Raw genomic sequence first — 20,830 nt, forward strand, 5'->3', positions numbered from 1 at the left:
CGAACGTATAAGAACCCTTTGTAATCACCCATAGGCATTTCTCTACGACCATTGTGCAAAGTTCCTAAAACCAGTTCTTCTGAGTCCATCAAATAGCTCTCTCCCTACCCTCACAGCTATATACACCATGAATCTGTTCAGAAAATAACTTTTATTTTCAAGGTTGGACCAAAAGTAAACTTCTGCTGTAGCTAAATTCTCATAAAATCCAATTAGTGGAATCTGAATGAATTTTTCAAGCCATAGGTCTTATATAATGTTTCATTATAAAATAAACTCCCAAAGAAATCTTCATTCAAAAAACCTTTCTAAACCTGTACACACACACACACACACACATACACACACGCACACACCCTTCACCCTACCTTTTTCTCCGTTTTTCCCCTGCTGTATTTTTCTTTATCATATTTACCACATCTGATATACTGTTTGTGGATTTATTTGTTTATTGTCTGTCCCCGCCACTCAGAAGTGAGCCCCATGAAAGGCACGGAGTACCCCCAGTGCCTGGAGCAGTGTCTGACACACAGTGGGCATTAGGAAATAGATGTTGAATGAATAAATTAATTGGTACATCATTGAAGATAGTCCAATGAGCCTGTAAATGACTTACAGGTTACAAAGCCTTCCCTCCTACGGGATGGTCCTCCAAGTGCAATTAGGAGATAATTACAGCTCTTGTCATTATGAAATGCCTTTCTCTTTCAGTCTGTCTGGGTGTTGCTCTCCAGGGCTATGATCCACCTTTACTTACTCTTGAGATGGTAACGGATGCCAGCAAGGCTGTGGCAGCTACTTAACTGGCCTCCCACAACAGTGGGGCTCAGCCTCTCCAGCACCCAGAGCCAGCCAGCCCAAACCAGCTGTGATTTTCTCGTAGTTTTGCTGCTCTGTTGAAAATACAGAGCTAAAAAGAACCCAAAACTGGGAATTCTGCTCTACAGTTACATCTGCCTCTGGTTTGGATTTTCAAACAGTCTGAGAAGCTCCTCTGGGTAGAAAACCTGCCTCAACTCTCCTCACCAACCACACAGGAGAAAAGGAAAGGTCGTGGGGACCAGCTCAACAAATCCCACTGACAAGATTATGTATGGCAAGGCCAGAAGCCAGGCTCACCGCTCAGAGAGATGAAAGTATTAAAAGCTTGACCACAAGGTCTTTTGTACACCAGAGGATGAAAAGTTCTCATAAGCAATACCATACTGTCCCAGCAAAGGAATTTCATTCCAAACCAGTCTTTCTGTTTTCTCTAAGTAAAAAACAAAAAAGCAAAAAACTCTTGCCTCAGGAGTTAGTTAGAATACTTCATAACTCAAGCTTGTCCTTTTTCTCTTTTTCTTCTTCTAATTCTATAACCCCCAGTACCATTCTCTGTGTGTGTGTTGGGGGGGGGGGTGAGTGTGTATAAATTGTGCTATCCTCTCACTTTCACAATCTGGCACCCTGGCCCTCAACCCAAAGACACTCACACACACGGAAAACATATCTTGGAAGGTCTGGTCTCTGTGTAAGAGGATTTTAACATAAATCCACTTGTTTTCAATTAAAGAGCTGGGTGCCTTTAAGCAATGTGGTGAACCTCTCTGTGCCACATTTTTCCTCAACTGTAAGATGGCAATAAGCCTGTCTGACTCAGAGCTGTTAAAAAGATTAAAAGTGATTGTGTATGAAACAGTTTTAGCACAATTCTTGGTCCCTGGTAAGCCCACAATTGATATTAGCTATTATGCTGTTCATCAGGAAATTTAAATTATTTCTTCCTTAATTATATTAAATTTGCCCTTATGTCTACCACTTATTGAGGAAGTATTCCAGCCACCATCATAAAGATGAAGAAACTTGCCGAGAGTCACTCAACCCTAAACAGCAGGGTCAGAATCCAAACTAATCTCATGATGGTCTCAGCTGACCACTTGCCCACACCACCTCTTTTGCAAGAACTTGGGTCAATTTCCTCCGAGGTATATGGTTAGGTCTTTGGTGATGTCATTCTTACTTACACTTCAGCAAAGCCGATGATTTATCTTCAGGTGATGGCTCTAACTTTGCTCTGCATTTGCGTGAGGGCATATGTGATGGTGGTTTTGAATGCACAAGTATAACATGTGTAGGGAAAAATAAGAGTCCTGGAAATGCAAACTCTTAGATAATTATGGTCATTTCATCTCAGACATTGTAATTTGCATCTCTCCAGGTTCAATTTGGATCTTTTTTTATATCTTCCGTGTCTCTGCTTTACATACTCAAGCTCTCCTCTAACTTCCTGAACCTGCGGGATATGATTACAATACCTGTTTCATTGTCCATGTCTGCTCATAATATCATCTACTAATAGCATATCTGTTTAATAATGATATATCTGGTTCTTCTTCACATTATTGAGGCAAAACCTTCTTTGTATTCTACTGAATACTCATGAATTAGAAGGTCTTTCCACTCTGGATGGTGGAAATTAACTATTCCCAGCCCTGTGACTGTTTCAAGAACTGTTCTGTCTGCTCCTTTCCGATGGGTCACTTCCCGACCTCACGTAGTTTCCTCACTGATCAGTAATCACCTGAGGAGTAAGGAGGAACCCTCTGCAAACCTCAGGAGTGTTCTCTCTCTGTCTCCGTGTGTGTGTGTGTGTATAGCTCTAGATTCCCACCTGCACCTCCTCAACTCTGGGAGACAAGTGACCAGCCCGAGTCCCCCATCCCTACACCGCACCCTGCAAATGCTCTCTAGGCATTAAGCTGGGCACGGATAAAGCTCATCTCACTTATCACCCCTCTCCTGGGGATCACTGTCTTCTGCTGCCAGTGTCCAATATCCGAAACCACTGTTGTATGTATTTTACCTACTTTTTTGGTAGTGTCAGGTAAGAGGGTAAATCTGGTCCCTGTTACATTATCTTAGTGTGAGCAGAACACATACACATACACACACACAAACACACACAAACTCATCTGAAAACTTGTAAAAATCTTTCACTCCTACATTTCTAGGCTCCTGAAGAAGATTCTTCTTTAGGAACTCAAGGGATCAGGGTCCTAGCCTCAAGCCCTCTAAGCCTCAAGTCTCATCTCCACTTCTCAAGGTCATTGTGAAGATCACGTAAGATGAGATCTATTCTCTGCACTTATCTTGTCCTTTGCAGGGTATAAGCATAAGTGACTTATTACTTAATAGTATAAAAGGCCTGCTTAGAATTTTTTCCTAAGAAAGAGAGAGGAGATCCCAATGAGTGTTTTTTTTCAAAATTAGAAAGAAAAATTACTTCCCTTTAAGCTTAAAGATAATCAATTATTCCATCTACATTTTGGTTCCTAAAGGTGATCAGGAAGTTTTCAGTATAATGGAAAAGTCAAAAGTACAGGGCTGGATATATAAATGCTGACTCTGACACATAGCTGCTGTGTGATCCTGATCAGATGCCTAAACCTCTCTGAGGAAAACAGGGTGTCTGTGAGGATAATGCATTCAATGGGCTGAGTCGCCCTCGCCCCTCCCTCCCTCACCCCTCCTGAAGTCCTCATTAAGGGACAGCCACAATGCGTGTCTGCAAAGGGAACTCTCATTCTTCAGCTGCTGGGAAAATCCTTCCACTCTGACATTTCGTGTTCATCATGTGACTAAGAGGCTCCTCTGGCCCTTCTCTCACCCTAGTTCAGCCCAGATGATTGGTTGGATGACTGTAAAGTGAGGAAGAACAGAGTCTACACTGAACAGCCCCAGTGGTTCCCAGAGCCTGGGGAGGAGGGACACTGTCTAGGCGCCTGCGCTGTGCGTGCCCAGACAGCCCAGTCCAGTCCCTGTGGGTGTGGGCAGGGCGGATACTCAGGCAAACCCAGGTAGCCTGGTGCTGTTTGCTTACAGGCCCTGGGGCTGCAGACTGGAGAGCAAGAACCTTATTTACACAGCCAGTCTCCATGGAAACAGGAAAGTCCACAGGAAAGACATTCCTTAAGCTGGTAGAAAAATCCTCTGCCCCCACCTTGCTCCAGGTGCGGAAGACATTCCCACACTGAGTGGTGAGCCCATCCACAGAGCCAGATCTTCAGTATAAAAGCCAAGGAGGAAATCTGGGGCCAAAATACACAAATATTTGGGACAAACATGCAGCTTATTCCCAGATGGTTTTTTTTTTTTGTCAATTGACATAGTAACATCAAGTGCAACACATCTCAGCAAGATTCATGATGCCTCGAACTTTAGAAGGGCCCTCTTCTAACAGAACCCCTTGTATTTCCTTCATTCAAAATTAAACAGAAAAATTTCCAGGACCAGATACACTGCCCATCAACTCTATCTCCAGAAATGCATGCCAAATGCCCAAAGTAAGTGCCAAGGTGAGACTTCGGGTGAGGATTTTTCCTATCCGCATCACTGCTGTCTTCCAAAGGCCCCAATGTGCTTTCAATAGGTATAAAATAAACATATGAAGTTCTTCCAGTATTGTTTTCCCTGCTTCCTAACTGGTTCCTACAACCAACCTCCACACAGAAAGCCCAAGCGAGACTTTTAAAATATAAGTCAGATCATACTCAGAACACTTTAATGGACTTCCATCTTACTAGGAATGAAATCCAAAGCTTGCACCATGCCTCAGAAAGCCACGCCTGTGTGCCTTTAATGATCTCATCCCTTTCCCCCATGCCAGCCCTCTGGCCTCCGCAATCTTTCTCCAACACCCCAGATATACTCCTGCCTCAGGGCCTTTGCACTTGCTATTATCGCTGCCTGGAATGTTCTTTCCTCTCTAGAAAGCTGCAAGGCTCATTCTTTCACTTTATTTAGGTCTCTGCTCAACTGTTAGCTTATTAGTACCTCATATAAAACTTTCCCCCATCCTCAATAACTATCCTTTTACTCTGCGTTATTTTCCTTCACGGGCTATGAGTTTCCTTCCTTAGGTTACAGCACTTCATAGTACCTGATCTAGTATATGTTTCTTCACATGTTTGTTTGTTTTCTGACTCTCTCTCGAGAATGTAACATTCAGGAAAGCAGTGATATTGTTTGAAATGCAGATGAGAGCTCCCAGGCCAGCCTCAGTCTCTACTGCCAGGTTAAAGTAGATGAGGCACAACCAGGCTGCTGATTGTGGCCATGAGTAAGAAGCACATAGCACAGACAGCGGAAAGGAAGGCAAAGTAAGATTTGGCCATAGACTGGATGGGATGTAAAATGGAAAAGATCCAGGCAGACCTGAGGTTTTGAGCCCAGCGCTCTGGAGCTGTGCTCTCCAAAATGGTGGCCACCAACCACATGTGGCTACAGAGCACTTGAAATGCGGCTAATCTGGACAGAGATGTGCTGTTGGTGTGAAATACACACCAGACTTCAAAGACTGAAAGAAAAAATCCATGTAAAATGTCCTAATGATTTTTTAAAATTCTGATTACATATTAAAGTGATAATATATTAGATATACTAAATTAAATAAAATATATCATTAAAATTAGTTTCATCTGTTCCTTTTTGTTTTTTAACATGGTTACTAGAAAATTTAAAATTAAACATGCAGCTTGCACTACATTCCTATTGGAGAGAGCGGGTCTGGAATAGAAACAGTGGTACCAATTGCAGAGAGAGCAGAGAAGAGAAGGAACTATTATTCGTAACAGATAGGAGGCTACAGTGAGGTTCAACCACCCACTTCCCCAAAACTTTGAAATATGGGAAATAAAACTCTCCTCTGGGAGTTGGGGTGGGGATAGAAAATCACATAATTGCTTCAAAGCTAAGATGTGTAACATAACCTTAAAAGGCTAGGTTTTTTTGTGTTTTTTTTGTGTGTTTTTTTTGGTCCAAGAGAGTAGGGCCAGAACCTGCTGGAATGTATTTCTATTGCTTAAGGAGAAAGTGCATCAGTCCCAAGGGGCACTGGTCAGCAATGGAAGATGGAAGAAAGGATCTCATAAAAGGTGAACACGGGCAGTACCTGTCAAAGCACTGTCCACAAGGTAGACGTCTGTCTAGGCTCTCTCTGTCTGACATCATTAAGCAGAAGACCCCCATGAGTAGGATGACCATCTAATTTACTGTCCAAACCAAGTTACTGTTCACAGCGAAAGGGACATCATAAATCATTGTGCTGGGACAACAAACCAGGGCTATCCCAAGCAAATCAGGGCATAGGGCCACCCTATCTCAACTCATCCATTCCAATTTAATGCTCTCATTGTAGCCTTCTGATTATACTAAATGTACTGGGGCTCAGACCTACATTTTTAAATACTATGACATTACTAAAAACTGGGATGCTTCTTACAATTGACATGGGCATTTAGTATGAGACTTCTTCCCCTCCCCCCAGCCAAACCTGTTATTAATTTAATAGTACAGCTTATGATCAATGGTATCTTACAATCAAGGAGTAATTTGGCTTCCCATGTGATATGACATGAAAGAAAATTCGTTAGAGAGCAGAAATGCCCTCCCCCAACAGGCAATTTATTTCCATTGGAAAATAACAAGTATTTTGGTTTTTATCCTTGAAACTAATCAACTATACTTCAATTAAAAAATACACACACATTAAAGAAAAAGTATTTTGGTTTTAAAAACTGTTCTCTTGTGAGCTTAGTTTGAATTGATAACCTAAGACTGAGTTCCAAGCCTAAGGCCAAAGTCCAGATCAAGGACTGGGATGAATTTACTGAAGTCATTCTGTTCCATGAGAACCTCAGCTTTACCCAGGGGACAACCCTCAGCGCCACCACTGGGCACTACCGTGACCCTTTCCCACTTAAAACTGGTAGAGGCAGTAAGACAAAGAATCTGGTTTGAATCTGTTGCATTTAAAAAAACAGTGAGACATGAAAATGGAAGTGGGGCTGGAAACAGAACCTGAACGAGACATAATGGGTCACACATAATCAGTAGAAGAAATGATTTTGCTTGTGTCCAATAAAGCTACAGTTCTAATAATCATCAGTGACTATAAGTCATTAACAAAGAAATTGCAGGAGCATAAACAGGTTTCACTGTAAGTGCCAAATTGGATATACCATTGATGGCTTAGTGTCTGCAGCCTCTTAGGAATACAGCAGTTATTGGGAAAAGGCACTGGGACTGATTAGCCACATCTGATATTGGCTCAAAAGGGGAGAGGGCGTGGGCATAGAATTACAGCATTATTATATTGGAAATATTATGTCATCAAAGATGTGTTCCTTCAACAAAATAAACAATAGTAAAATGAGAAAAACAGTTGAAATCAACTTACTTATTTTGTCCAATTGTCTCAAAATCTTTCACAACAATCCCAAGGGACGATGAGAAGTCCAGTGGTATACCCCTCAAGTCAAACTCCAAAATCTGTCCATAGAAAGATTATGAAAACAAAAAGGCTGTTAAAGGGATCAGGAAATATAACAAGATGCACTGATACTAAACACTGGCTCATCTTCACCAGTGACAACCTTTTGAATTACTCAATTTTACAGTTAGACAAAAGCGATCAAATACTGAACTTGGAGGCTGCTAAGGCTCATGGGAAAGCAAACCAGACTTAGCCTCCAAGGACCTGGTGGTTACTCCTAGCTTCCCGTTTTCTAGGCTCTGCGGCTTTAGACAAGTCACCAAACCAGTCTTATAGTTAGAAAACTAGCCTTAACGCCTGCCACAACTGTAGCACAAATAGAATAAAATGTGTATGTGAAAATGCTTTCTTCGATGGTTATTTTTAAATTGCTTGCTTTTCTTAATCATATTACTATCAAACAGATGAATAATCTAAAAAAACACTTTCTGAAATGCATCAGTCTCTTATTTAAGTCCCACCATGGTCAGTGCTACAGTCAGGTGAGTTTCTCATCTTAAGGCAGTAAATTGTTTTCTAAAGGTAAATGCTAAAAAAAAAAAAATAAAAATCAACTTAGCACCAGTGATTCCTGTGATTGATTATGCAATAAATGAGTTTAATAAATCACTGAGGATGATTTGATCCTCCTTGCAATGGGTTTGTAATGGATGGAGAAAGTGTCTCACAGCTCCTATGACAACACATCCATTAATCCCAGTGGGTTTGGGATTGGCATTTCATTTAGGTCTGGTTTCAGTTATAAAATGGCAACTGGGAAGTTTACTTGATAAATACATTATGAGAAAAAAAAATGTGTTGGAAACAAAATGGGGTGAGATGGATGATGCCCTGTAGAGGACATAACTGCTCACGTGACCACACACCTTTCTGCCATTGGCCACAAGGACTGGGCTCAAATTTAAAGAGGCATGTTATCACTAAATGCACACATGTATGTATTTTTTTATTTCTTTTAGTCTTGGGACTCTGTGTGTGGTGCTAAGAATCCACAGGTTCCACAGGGACCAACCAGACAAGCTTCTGGCTCTTGCGGAGCTGGCAGACCACCTGGCTATGTTCTAGGTTCCAGTGAGACTGCAGAGAAGTGGAATGCCCTCGCAGCCTGCCTGAGAGCAGCAAGGCTTTTCAGAGAAGCACTAAGAAGCTTTTGGTCTTGGCCTCAACCAATGAGAAAGTGTGGTCTTTATCTTCTAGAGATACTGAAACTAGTTGGGAGAGGAAGGGATTTGCAGTTGGTGAAGGGGAAGTCTTCACAGCCTGCTGACTTGGCAAAACGGCAAAGACACTGAACATTGTACTTATCCAGGGAGGTCTGACCTGGCTTTTGGAAAAACAATGGGGTGGATGATCAACTTTTCAAAAATTAGTCAGCAGAGGAAAATTCTACTCAGTGGAAAGAACTAAAATTTTCACACTTCTATAAATATTAAACACTGAACCATTTATAAAACAGACATCAAGTCAACAGCAGAGGGGTAAATAACTTGTTTTATATCCATTCAATACAATAATACATAGTCATTAAAAATATTTTTGAGTGGAATGATAAGGGTATATGCTCAGGATATAAAAGTAAGAAAAAAATTGGATAGGAAACTGTATTTGCTATATGATACTAATTTACTAATTTTAAAACATCATATTTTATTAAACACATCCACTCAACAAACATTTATTTATATGAGATGTTAACAGTAGTTGTTTCTGCATAGTAGGACCACAAGTCATTTTTTTAAGCCGATCTGAAGTTTTCAAATTTTCTACATTAAAAATACATTACTTTTATCAACATAAAAAATGACAAATGCCATTACTCTTCCAGACCCACAAAGTATCGTGTCATACGCTCTTGATTAGTCACAGGCAGATATGATTTTAATTATGGAGCTTTCCGTCTGGGACTCCGGAGATCATCTAATCCCACCCCTTGCCCTACAGAAGTGCCCCAGTTTGCATGCAGCATAACCAGACAAGGTCACACAGCAAGCTCACGGCTGCACCAAGCTAGAACCCCACCCTCCTCATGCCATCCAGGCTCCATTTGCCACACCACTACTGTACAAGAGATGTCACTGTGTTACGTCTCTTTGAACTGCTGTGTGACCACAAAGGGAGCTGGAAGGGGTGGGAGCGGGGCGCGGAATGCAGAGACTTCCCTCCCAAATGGAAGAGTTAACCTCTGACCAAAGATGGAACAGTCAAAGGTGGCTTATTCATTGAAACAAAATTGAAAAACAATGAAGTCACCTCATTCCAGACGGGGTTGAGTTCGTTATCGACTTTCTTTGTTTTCTTCTTCTCATCTGCAAATAAAAAACAAGAGATACCAGTCATTTACAAACGTTCAGAGCGTGTATCATTCATTTGTTCATTTGAAGGCCATTTCCCTGAGGGCCAATGACGTGCCTGCATTTTCCCTTCATCTGCCTAGGCTGGGGGTACCTGAATCAGTTTTCCAAACTGAACAGCCTGAAACGGTTTTCCCACCTCCAGATCTACAAGAAGTTGAGGGGTGAGGGACTCAAAACCACAGAAATGCTGGGACCTGCTGCCTCTCCCTCACCAACTCCTATGGACCAATGGACCAAGGATTCCCAGAATCTGCACATCTCCCCAGCCTGCTGCAGAAAGAAGCCAACAAAGGCAACTTCTGATCCTTAGGTATCCCATTTTATTGATGAGGATACTGAGACTTCAAGGAGTTAAGAAATACATCTGACCTTAAACACAGCAATGGTGCCTGATATAAATCCGGAATTTCAGCTCTGAAGCCAATGCTGCCTTTACACATGATGAGACCCCTAACCAGCTTAAAGATTAAGCTAGATGCCCTTCCACAGGCCCAGAACAAGATCATCAGTAGGTGAACACTTTCTAGGACCAGGAGAGACCTGGGTATTTCCTCTACTCCTGGCTCATTTTTTCTGAATATACAAGGTCTTCTTTCTTTGCGCCTGAGACTGAACAGCACACCCACCCGTATGAGTAAATGTTTATCCAGCTAGTGCTTAAAGTTTCCCTGGAGCAAAGTCCGAAGAGCAGGGGCTTCTATTGTGTCCCAAGTCCCCAGATACTTAACAAAACGAAAGCTAATGTTTGAGTACAAAATGCTTTATAAGCCTTAGCTCATCTATTTTCAGGGGGGAAAAAAACAACCTGTTTTGTTTTGTCTCCTTTACTATCACACTGAACGCTCAACAGCACTGTGACACCAACACACCCACCTTGGGCAGGGAATGTTCCCCCACCAGGCAACTTTCTGCAACACCTGCTGGGTGTTCTACAGCTTAACTCAATTCTGACACTATCTACTTGGAGTTAGCATCTGATCCCACAGTTGAAGGGTGCAGTCCCACAAGACTCCCCTCAACCCCCACTTCAGACACCAGTAGCAAATCCAGGTTGTCACCTGTGCTTCTGACCAATTGGCTATAGATCTGAAGTTCCCATGACCCACTCCTTGCATTCAATGAGTTTGCTAGAACAGCTCACAGAATTCAGGAAAACAGTTACTTCCATTCACCAATTTATTAAAGATATGATAAAGGATGCAGATGAATAGCCAGATGAAGAGATACACAGGGTGGGATCTGGGAGGGTCTTGAGCCCAGGAGCTTCTCTCCATGGAGCTGGGGTGTGTCACCCTCCTGGTATAGGAATGTGTTCACCCACGTGGAAGGCCTCCAACCCCATACTTGGGGGATTTTTATGGAGACTTCATTATGTGGGCATGATCAATTATTAACTCCATTTCCAGTCCCTCTCCTCACTCTAGAGAATTAGGGGGTGGGGATGAAAACATCAAACTTTCAATCATGGTTTGGTCTTTCTGGTGACCAACCCCCAGCCAGGAGCCCACCCAGAGCCACTTCATTAGAACAAAAGATGCTCCTAGTGCTCTTATCTCATAGGAATCAGAAGGATTTTAGGAGCCCGGTGTCAGGGACAGGGCCAAGGCAAATAGAACAAGAGATGCTGCTGGTAATCTTATCACGTAGGAAATGACAAGGGTCTCAGTAGCTCTGTGCCAGGAAAAAGGACTGGGGCTGAGTTGGGGGACATATCAATATGTATATTTTTTCCATTATCTCATATCATCTAATCTCCTTAAAAACCCTAGGGAGTATGTATAATTATTTCCATTCCCTTTCCAAAGCTAAGGAAACTGAGATGTCAAGTGACATATTCAGAGTCACTCAGTTAGTAAGTGGGGCAGGGCTAGGCTTTGAGCCCAGGCAGTCTGAAGTTAGTGGCCATGCTTTGAACTACTCCTCAGCTCCCTCTCTTCTGTTGTGGAATGTAGGAGGTCGTGGGTTTTGTCCAGCGGAATGTCACACTGCTGAGCCTCCCTGCACATGGCCAGCTGTGGGACCAGCCACCTCATTCTTCCAAGACCTCAGCCTAGCAAGGCTGTGAGTCATCACCCTCACTCTGCTAAGCATTAACTTTTCCACTTGAGCCGCCTCCCAGAGCCAAACTGGCTTCCCTTTTTAAACTCCAGCACAACCCTACTCATCGGCTCATGCCTGGACCTATCCTGGTGAGTTATGACTCTGGTCTTTGCAGCCTACAGAGCTTCTCCCTGGATCTGATTCTGATGTCACCTAGAAGCAGTCCAGATTTCCCCTCCCACACTTCCATGTTGACCCCACTCACTCATCCCCTCATCTGACAGAAGCCGCCCAATTTTCCTTCCTGGTAACAGTACTAGAAAGTGTGGGAGAAAAAGAGGAGCCCTGTGAAGGATGTTGAAATGGCTGAAACTGGACAAAATTGCTTCTATCCACAACTGCGACTGGTCCCTCTAAATAACCACCTACAGGTGCCAGGCTGTGCATTCTGCAGCAGAGTCTCTAAATCCTCGTGACAACCCTGTAAGGTAAACATTCTCACCCCCATTTTACAAACAAGGAATTGAGAGAAGCTGGTTAATTTGTCTAAGGTCACCAAGCTAATAAGGAATCTCACCTATATCTCCCTGACTCCAAAACCTGACTGTGTGTTTGCTACCACACCAGTGCCTCATTGGAAGCCACAAGAAATGCTGAATAAAGAAGCTGCATAAATATAGTATGTGCGATGGGCTTGGCATCTCGGGCAATGGTCATCGGAAAAGCCCAAGGTCAGGTTTCAGGGTATCCTGAAAGTGTCTAAGACTATATACGCTCCGAGACACAAAGTATTTCATCTGGCGGTTCTTCTAGGGAGAGAGTTTATTGCTCTCATTGGATTCTCAACTGAGTTAGTGACCTTGACAAGCTTAGAAATTCCTGCCTTCGACAAGCATGAAAGGGTCCCATTAATCTCCCTGCAGCTCACCGCCACCCTTGCTGCCATCACCAGGGCTTGGGGTAGGGGAGGTGGGAGAAGGGGGTGGAGAACTGAGTCAGGAAGGAGTGAATCTGGACCCTGAGACCATGGCAGGACTTCAAGAGAGAAGATGGACAATTGCATGAGGTCCCAGCAAATAGATAAAGCAAGAAGAAGGAAGCAAATAATTTCTAGAAATTGGGCACAAGGCATGGGCTAGGACTGGGAGCACTGTAGGATGGTAGTGGAGCAAAATTCCAGTCTCCTCCAAGTCCCTAAGATTCCAGGCAGGGAGCTAAGGCAGAAACAAGGGCTCCAGGAAGGCTGTGGAAAGAGCGAGCACTTGCTCACTTGAATTGAGTCCCAAGCCTGGTTACTGACCTGGGAATCAGAGAATGAGAAGATACGCTGTCAGGCTCTCTTGAGGCTGAGCTGGTACTACTGAGCCTCCCTCCCCCAGGAGGGACAGGACTGTTCTGGAGTCAGATGTTGAAAAGTGTGTAAAGGGTCCCTTGTTCATTCAGTCATTCTCACACATATATTAAGCACCTCCTATGCGCTAGCAACTGGGGGGTAAAAAGAGTGTAAGATAGCTTCTGGTCTTAAAACGTTCCATCAGTGTAGTTTATGGGCTATCGAATAGAGGACCAAACAAATCTTTCTGCATTTTTTCACCAAGTACAAGAAGCCTCCCCCTCCATGCTCTTTCCTGCTTTATTTTTATCTTGGAGTTCCCTCCCACAGGAGGGGGAATAATGGGAATGATGACTGGCCAGATCATGCCAAGGGATCCCTTTGTAGATCAGCCCACAGAAATGATCCACCAAGTGAGTTCTTCCACAACATCAGTCAACTTCCTGATTCCTCCATCCAACAAATGTTTTTGAAATATCAGTTGCCAAGCATTGAACTGGTCACCGTTCAATGGGAGATACAAAGATACCCAAGACAGGGTTCCTGCCATCATTGATCCTGCAAGGAGGCAGATGTGGCCACGGTGACTGATGTAAAAAGAAGGCTTCAGAGGGGTAACAGATGAAAATGCAAATTCAGAGGAAGGGGAGGTGACTAGGCTGGCGAACTACAGACCTCGCAGAGAAAAGCAGAGACCCAGCTGTGGATGGAAGGAATGGAAAATGTGGAACTGAGAAGAAAAGGTCACTCTAGATGGGGGCAACAGTGTGGGGGTGGTCAGCCACAGAGGAAGAGAGAACAGGTCATGTCTGGGGATACTGCACAGTCCAGTGAGCTGGAATCACAGGATCAAGGCAACAAGGATGTGTGGGAAGGTCATGGTCACATCGTGAAGCCCAGGCAAAGCTTCATGTAGCTGATACAAGCTACTTAAGAAGGAAGGTGTTAGAAACTGGACATTATAACTTTAAGAATTCATTATCCGCCGAGAAAACCAAGTTGCTCAATGATTCTCCTAAGCCATGCTCCTGAACACATGGTTCAGCTGTGTGTTGACAACAAAGCAGAGGGGATGAGTCCCTGCAGATGCCAGGCATTGACCACAGACCTGGTGGGACTATTCAAGTGGAACTTCCTGCCCAGCCTGGGACTTGCACACAATGTTGATGCTGATGGCGCTACCCTCTAGGGGGCGCTCACTTCAGCCATGTGCTAAATCTTCTACATACGTCATTTCGTTTAATTCTTCCAGCAAGCCTACGACATAGGCACTGTTAATATCCTCAATTTGTAGATAAGCAAACCAAGCCCAGAATGGTTAGAGAACTTACCCAAGATCACAGAGCTAGGAAGAAACCTTCTAATTTAGGGCTAGTCCAGACTCTACCCTCCTCTGTCCCTAGCTAATAAGTATAGATTAAGAAGTTGGCATTAGTTCCTACCTCTGGAGAAACCCAGCTCAATCCCTTCCAAGAAGGAAGCTCTGATTTTTATCAAAATGTGTCCACATTACATTTTATTGAAACCCTGTTCTCACACATAAACATGTCAGCCAAAAAAACGTACACAAATTCGTGTCTTATCAGCAGCTACAGAGTTGCACTTTCAGATTATTCAATTATTCAATTCCGCCTCTTTAAAAAAAAAAAAAACAGGTTTCAGTTGCAGGTGCTAAACATCAGATTAAATTACAGGAAACTCCTTCCCCTTCTCCACAACTCCTACCTCCCACGAGCCCCACCTCTAATGTTATGAAGATGAGTGTTAAATACTTTCAACCCAGAGTATAAAACTGATTCAAATGCAGAATACACTCTGGACCACGACTCAAGGCACTCTTTGGGATATTTCCTGTTTTTTGATTACCTACGCCTGCTTCCCTCTCAGTTCTGTGAAGGTCACCTCTGCAGTAATTAACCTGCATGCCAACCTCCAAGTAAGGTTTCCTGAGAACTGAACAAGCACTCCTTGCCAACCCACCGCGCCCTCTTGCCATGGGACAATTTCCTTTGCTGTTCACCTACCAAACAGCATGCTGAATTCTTACTGAACAGGCAAGAGGGACACCATGACTTCTAAGACTGGATTGGTACATCTGCGCTGAGAGGACCAAGGTGATGGTTAATTCTGTGTCGACTTGTCTAGGCTATGGTGCCAGTTGTTTGGGCCAACACTAGTCTAGATGTTGCTGTGAGGGTATTTTATAGATGTGATTACCATTTACAATCAACTGTCTTGAAGTAAAACAGATTACTCCCCGTAAAGTGTGTGGGCCTCATCCAAGCAGTTGAAGGCCTTAAGAGGAAAAAACTGAAGTTTCCTGGAGGAGAAGGAACTCTACTCAAGACCGTACCAGAAATCCTGCCCACATTTCCAGCCTGCTGGCCTGCCCTACAGATTTCAGACTTGCCAGCCCCTACAACTGCATGAGCCCTCTTCCCGTCTCTGTCTCTGTCTCTCCATGTATATATACATATATCCTATTGGTTCTAGAGAAAGTGAACCAACCATTAATACCAGGTGCTCTGGAAGTAGTAACATCTAGTATGGTAACACATTTTAAATTTTTCCAAAGGCACACCACCTCACTGATCTTAACAATCCTGCAAGGAGAAGACAGGTGTTGGTCCAGCTCTTCCAAATGGACTTTCAAGTCAGTGAACTCTCTGTTTCTCTGAGCTGTTATCATCAGGGGGACATAAAGCTCAGCCACCGAGCTCAGAGTCCTTGTGGAGACTGGTGAATTTAGACTACATGATCTCTTAGTTTTCTTCCAGGTCCAGTAGAACATGTGCCTTACGAAGCCCCCCTAAGTCCTGACTGGTTAGATTGCTGTCTTACTTAAATGGCCCCAGGTGAAGTACAAGTGTTATTTACAAAGTTTCAGCTCTTCGTTAAACAAAGTGGATCATCCATGCATCTAAACTCAACCTCCTGTTCAGAAATTTTTCTGCATCTTCTCTGGGTGCTGAGTTATGCTGCCTTTGTTTTGAGAAACATTCACAGACATACAAAGTCATCCACTATCCAGCCTAAAATGTCACAGATCTCTCTAAAGCCCTTCCACACATGGCTAACAGCTATTAAGCACTCTAAACTAGTCACTGGTCCCAGTGCTTCCCATGAACTGTCTCATTTAATCTTCACCACAACCCTAAGAGGTCAATTCTGTTATTTTCATCTCCAGAGGCAGAAGAAGAAACCAAGACACAGAGAGGGTAAGTAACTTATCAGAGGTCATACAGCTAGTGAGTGGTGGAGCAAGGATTCAAACTCTAGCAGACAGAGACACAGAGCAATTTCCAAAATTGGAAGATTAAGACCAGTGACTCCTTCAAGACTGGGACTGTATTTTATTACTACTGCTATTTCCCCCCGGGGTCATTAATCCATGATTTGAGTGAACTGGACTTCATAAGCTCATATAAGCATTATTACTAAACTTGCTTGAATAATTAGGTAAGAGAATGAATACAAAGTGCTCAGTACAGGGCCTAGCATACAGTAAACCCTAAACCAATAGGAGCGATTATATTATCTCTTCTTACAGCACCTGAGCAGCACCCCTGGTGGACCCCAGGGGGTTTCCCAAGCTGTGGACAGGACCCCAGTGACTAAAGGAAGTGCCCAGTGGTGCTGGGCACAGCCCTGGTGGAGCAGGTCTCTCACTCACATGGCTCCATTCCAGAACTCCAAGACCTGCCCGAGGCAGCTGGCATGTGGGTAGTGCCTGCTCCTCCCTGGCAGTCAGCCTGGCAGCTACCGGCACCTGAAAGAACTTCCAAAGAACAGGGAGGCAGAGAAGGCTCCGGGAAGGGCCAACAGGAGACTCCTCCGCCCTCAGGTCTTGCAGGGACCTGGGGGAGCATGGGGACATATGGCCCATCCAGGTCGACCTGGCTGAAGGAGTTATCTCTGACTTTTTGCTTCCCAACCCTGGCTGCCCTCTTGCTCCAGGAGATGTTGTCAAACGAGTTCCAGGGGAAAGGTGTTTTGGCCAAATGGCAACCATGACACAAAGCGAGGCTGTTTTGTCCATTTCTGAAACAGTCACTGATGTCGCTGATAAAAGGCCCAGACAGAAAGGCAGGCTGAGTTACTGCTCTGCTTTCGGCACCCGCCTGTGCCCCAGTGGCCTCAGGAGCTGCCCTTTCAGACACACACACTCTTGAATCAAAACCAAACCCTAAAAAACAAAAAAACAAAAAAACAAAAAAAACAAAACCCTCAAGGGAGCTGTGGTGAAGCCCAGTCGATCTAAACGGCCCACACAGACTCTACTTCCTAAATGCTGACCCTGGGGTGTGGTCATATTCTGGCTCTGCCAACTACCCAGGTTACAGGTAGAGGCAGCCCCAGTGGGCCAGGCACCTGGATCGGCTGCCCTGGTGGAGAATTGAACCACGTGCCTCTTTATTTTCTTCATTTATTTGTGTGTGAGCATCCACCCTGTGCCGGGTACTTTAAACACATTTATATCTAATCCTTATACAAGGGAGGTACCAGAGTTCCCGTTCTGCAGATGAGGAAACTGAGGTTCAGGGATGTTAACTGACTTGCCAAGATCGCAGAGCTAGTAAGTGGCGGAGCTGTGCTTCAGCCCCAAGCCCACCTCCTTTCCAAACCTGTGCCCCTTACCACCGCCTCCAGCTGAGGGTGCTGGGCGACTTGCCACATCTCACCACTCACCGGCGGGTGACCTTGGGCACTTACTCCCACTTACTATACTGAGATTTCTGCATTAATAAATATGGGGACCTAATGCCCAGGAATAACAGCTACCAAATTTGGGATCATAATACGCCAGGCACTCTTCTAAGGACTTTGTACGTTACCTGTTGCTATTACTAACCTTATTTAAGCACAATAGCACAATAAAATTAAGTAGTTTGTCCAGGCTCACCTGCTAGGAAGAAACAAAGCCAGAATCTCAATGCAGGTCTTCTGGCTCCTGAGACTCTTAACCTCCCATGCCTCCAGCTGGTATTTTTCTGAAACGTAATATTCTAGAAGCTGAATTAATGTTACTGAATGTGTGCCCAACGCACAGTGAGGCCAAACAAACTGAAATATCGGAGTTTGGGGCAGAAAGAGGTTTACTGCAGGTCTGAGCAAGCAGAAGGTGTGGCTCATGCCCAGAACTCCTGAACTCCCTTAAGGGTTTCAGCTGGGTTTTGTTTTTTGTTTAAGGCCAGCTGAGGGAGGGGCAGCCCAGGGTTTGTGATCAGCTGTGCAGGATTCTCTGATGGGTTGATGGTGATCAATCAGGCGCCAGTAGGTCTGGGGGCTACAGTGCTCATGACCATCAAGTAGTTAATTTCTTCCATGTGGCGTGGTTTTTAGCATCTGAAAAACTCAAGAAAGACACATGAGGTACTATTATCTGAGTACCTCAGAGAGGAGCTACAGCAGAGGATACAGGGAGGGGCCTGCCCCAGGAAGACCCCAAGGGTCCTTCTTGGTTACATTAAGGCTGGTGCTTGGCAGATGCACTTGGGACCCAGACTGAGGAGATAAGCAGTTCCTAGAGTTTCAAGAGTCCCTTAAGGCCTCGATGTCCTGGAAAAAGGGGGTGAAAAAGCTGACCTCGCAGGGCTGCGATGAGGATCAAAAGAGAGAGCGCTTAAGTGCTGGGACATAAGGGACGCCCCTGTGCACAGGATTAGAATCAGAATCAGAAACAGCCTCCATCCAACAATGTGCAGAGGGTCTAGTTCCTCTGCCCTCCTGACTCCAAGAACTAGTCTCAAGAGAAAACAGTCCCAGAAAAGAACTCTGGAAATAGGCACGAAGCACTGAGTAGAAATCTTGGTAACTCCATCCTACCCCTCCTAGGCAACAATGTTAGCTGAATTACTCTCAGCCACAGATCCTGGTGTCCTATCATTAACAATCTCTTTAGATGGGATTTTTGCCATTGCCAGCAGTTTTGAACCCCTGTGCTCAGCCCTCCTTCCTATGCTGAGAATGGCTTTGGCCTCTGGGCTCTGGAGCAAGCTAGGAGGGGCAGTGGCTGCAGGTACGAGGGACAGCTAGGAGTGTCCGTGGACGGCAGTTTGCCCATGGGAGGGGATGGAGTGTAGATTTAACGCAAGAGAGATGCTAAGCACCAGGAAAGCCGGGCAGACAGGAAGCATCATGGGGCAAAAAAAGTCTCAGGACTGGGGTTCTAGTCCTTGTCTCTCCCTGGTCACCCAGCTTTGGGCACTCTTGTCCTCTCTGAGACTCAGTCACCTCATCTGCAAAATGAGTATAAACAGTACATGCCCTGGACACCTGCAAGAGTTGTGAACAAAGGCCATCCAGCCCAGGAAAGGGCCTTCTACACTGTAGGAGCCCTGGGAGGAGGCCCTTTCCTCAAGCCCTGTCACACACGGGAGGGCACTGTAACGTGTCCAGCACACTGGGACAAACCAGAGAGCATCTAGAGGACCAGACACTGTCTCTGAAGTCTGGATCAAAGGCACCACTGGCCCAGGCCCTGGCACTGGTCTGGCCAGAAGCCCTCAGGGCTGAATTTGCCCACAGACCCAGAGCCTGGATTGTTAGCCTTCGGGAGCTGAGCCCTGAACCCAGGTGCACTAATTACCCCAGGGTGGGTGGGATGCAGGTAGTGCCGAGACCCAGCCTCAAGGCACAGGGGTGTTACAGCCTCGGCTGCGGGCGTGTGTATTCCAGTTCCACCTGGAACCTGCTTTGGCAACCCACCCTCCCCAAGACTGGCCTCTTCAGCTATAAAATGAGGGACTTCCATTTTTTGCTGAGAATTAAATGAATGAATATATACGAAGCACTTAGTGCCATGCTTAATAGCTAGAAAGTGCACGTCATCACTATAATCCACAAAGAATAATGCTTCCTTTCCAGGAGTTTAACCTCATTTAACTCGGAATTCACTGATACCTCACTGGATCGAAAGCTATACTACACGCTGCACGCGGGCAGGGGCCACGACTGGCTTGTTCCCCACCTGACTTGCGGTGCTGAGCCCACGACCCGGCCAAGTATGCTCTCAGCCAACGTTTGTTGAATGAGTTCATGCTTAAGGGAGCAGTAGGAAGAAACAGCAGCTACAGAGAGGAGGGGGAGAGACAGGGACCGTCCAGGCAGGGAATTCAAACAGTGAAGAGAGATAAACAAAAAGGACATTTTTAAACTCTTAGTAATGAAAGAAAGATAAGGGAAAGTTTGGTTTGTTTTTTTTTAATTTATAAGCAGTGCCATTGGGATGAAAAGATGATGATGAACATAATGAACCAAAAAACTAAGGTGAGGTGAAGGGGAGTCTTATCCTGCCACTCAAGTATCAGGTTTTTTAATACTTTACATTTAACAACTAAGAGTTGTAGTCTCCACTCCTAAAACGGCTCCCACTTGATTATCAGGGGAACTGATTCACTGCTAAGCTATGTCAACCCTGAGCTTCTGAGTCACAGCACTAAAGGCTTTCATTATCCCGTGGAAACTCACCCCAGGAAGGCTGGGGTTTGTTTTTCTTCTTTTTTTTAAAAAAGTTCTTTTGTTCTTGGTGCCCATTCTTCCTCTTTCAGACTGTGCCCAGGTGACCCCAGCACACTCAACAACTCATTCCGTTCAGAGTGGGGAGGAAGTGCTCATAACTGACTTGGTTGCTTTAGGCAGACGTGTTTTATCTCTGTAGCCATGATGACCTCCAGGAAGACACGCGGAGGCTCTAGAATCAGACAGTCCTGAGTTGAACCCTGACCTGTCTCTGCCTCAGTTTCATCCTGGGTAAAATGAAGATCATAAGAATACCAACTTCCTAAAAAT

General features: G+C 44.6%; 1 protein-coding gene across 2 annotated transcripts in view; it reads right to left on the bottom strand.

The window, feature by feature from the left end:
• MYOF (myoferlin) overlaps nucleotides 1–20,830 on the bottom strand; it is a 154,246-nt gene that overhangs the window by 123,579 nt on the left and 9,837 nt on the right. For both annotated transcript variants that reach the window (XM_006211033.4, XM_006211032.4), the window contains exons 2-3: nucleotides 9,563–9,618; nucleotides 7,217–7,308 (exon numbers count right to left, since the gene is read on the bottom strand). In XM_006211033.4, coding sequence (XP_006211095.2) covers nucleotides 7,217–7,308; nucleotides 9,563–9,618 — 148 coding nt within the window. The remainder of the gene's footprint in view (nucleotides 1–7,216; nucleotides 7,309–9,562; nucleotides 9,619–20,830) is intronic.

Source organism: Vicugna pacos, chromosome 11 (genome assembly GCF_048564905.1).
Source record: "Vicugna pacos chromosome 11, VicPac4, whole genome shotgun sequence".
Taxonomy (NCBI): Eukaryota; Metazoa; Chordata; class Mammalia; order Artiodactyla; family Camelidae; genus Vicugna; species Vicugna pacos.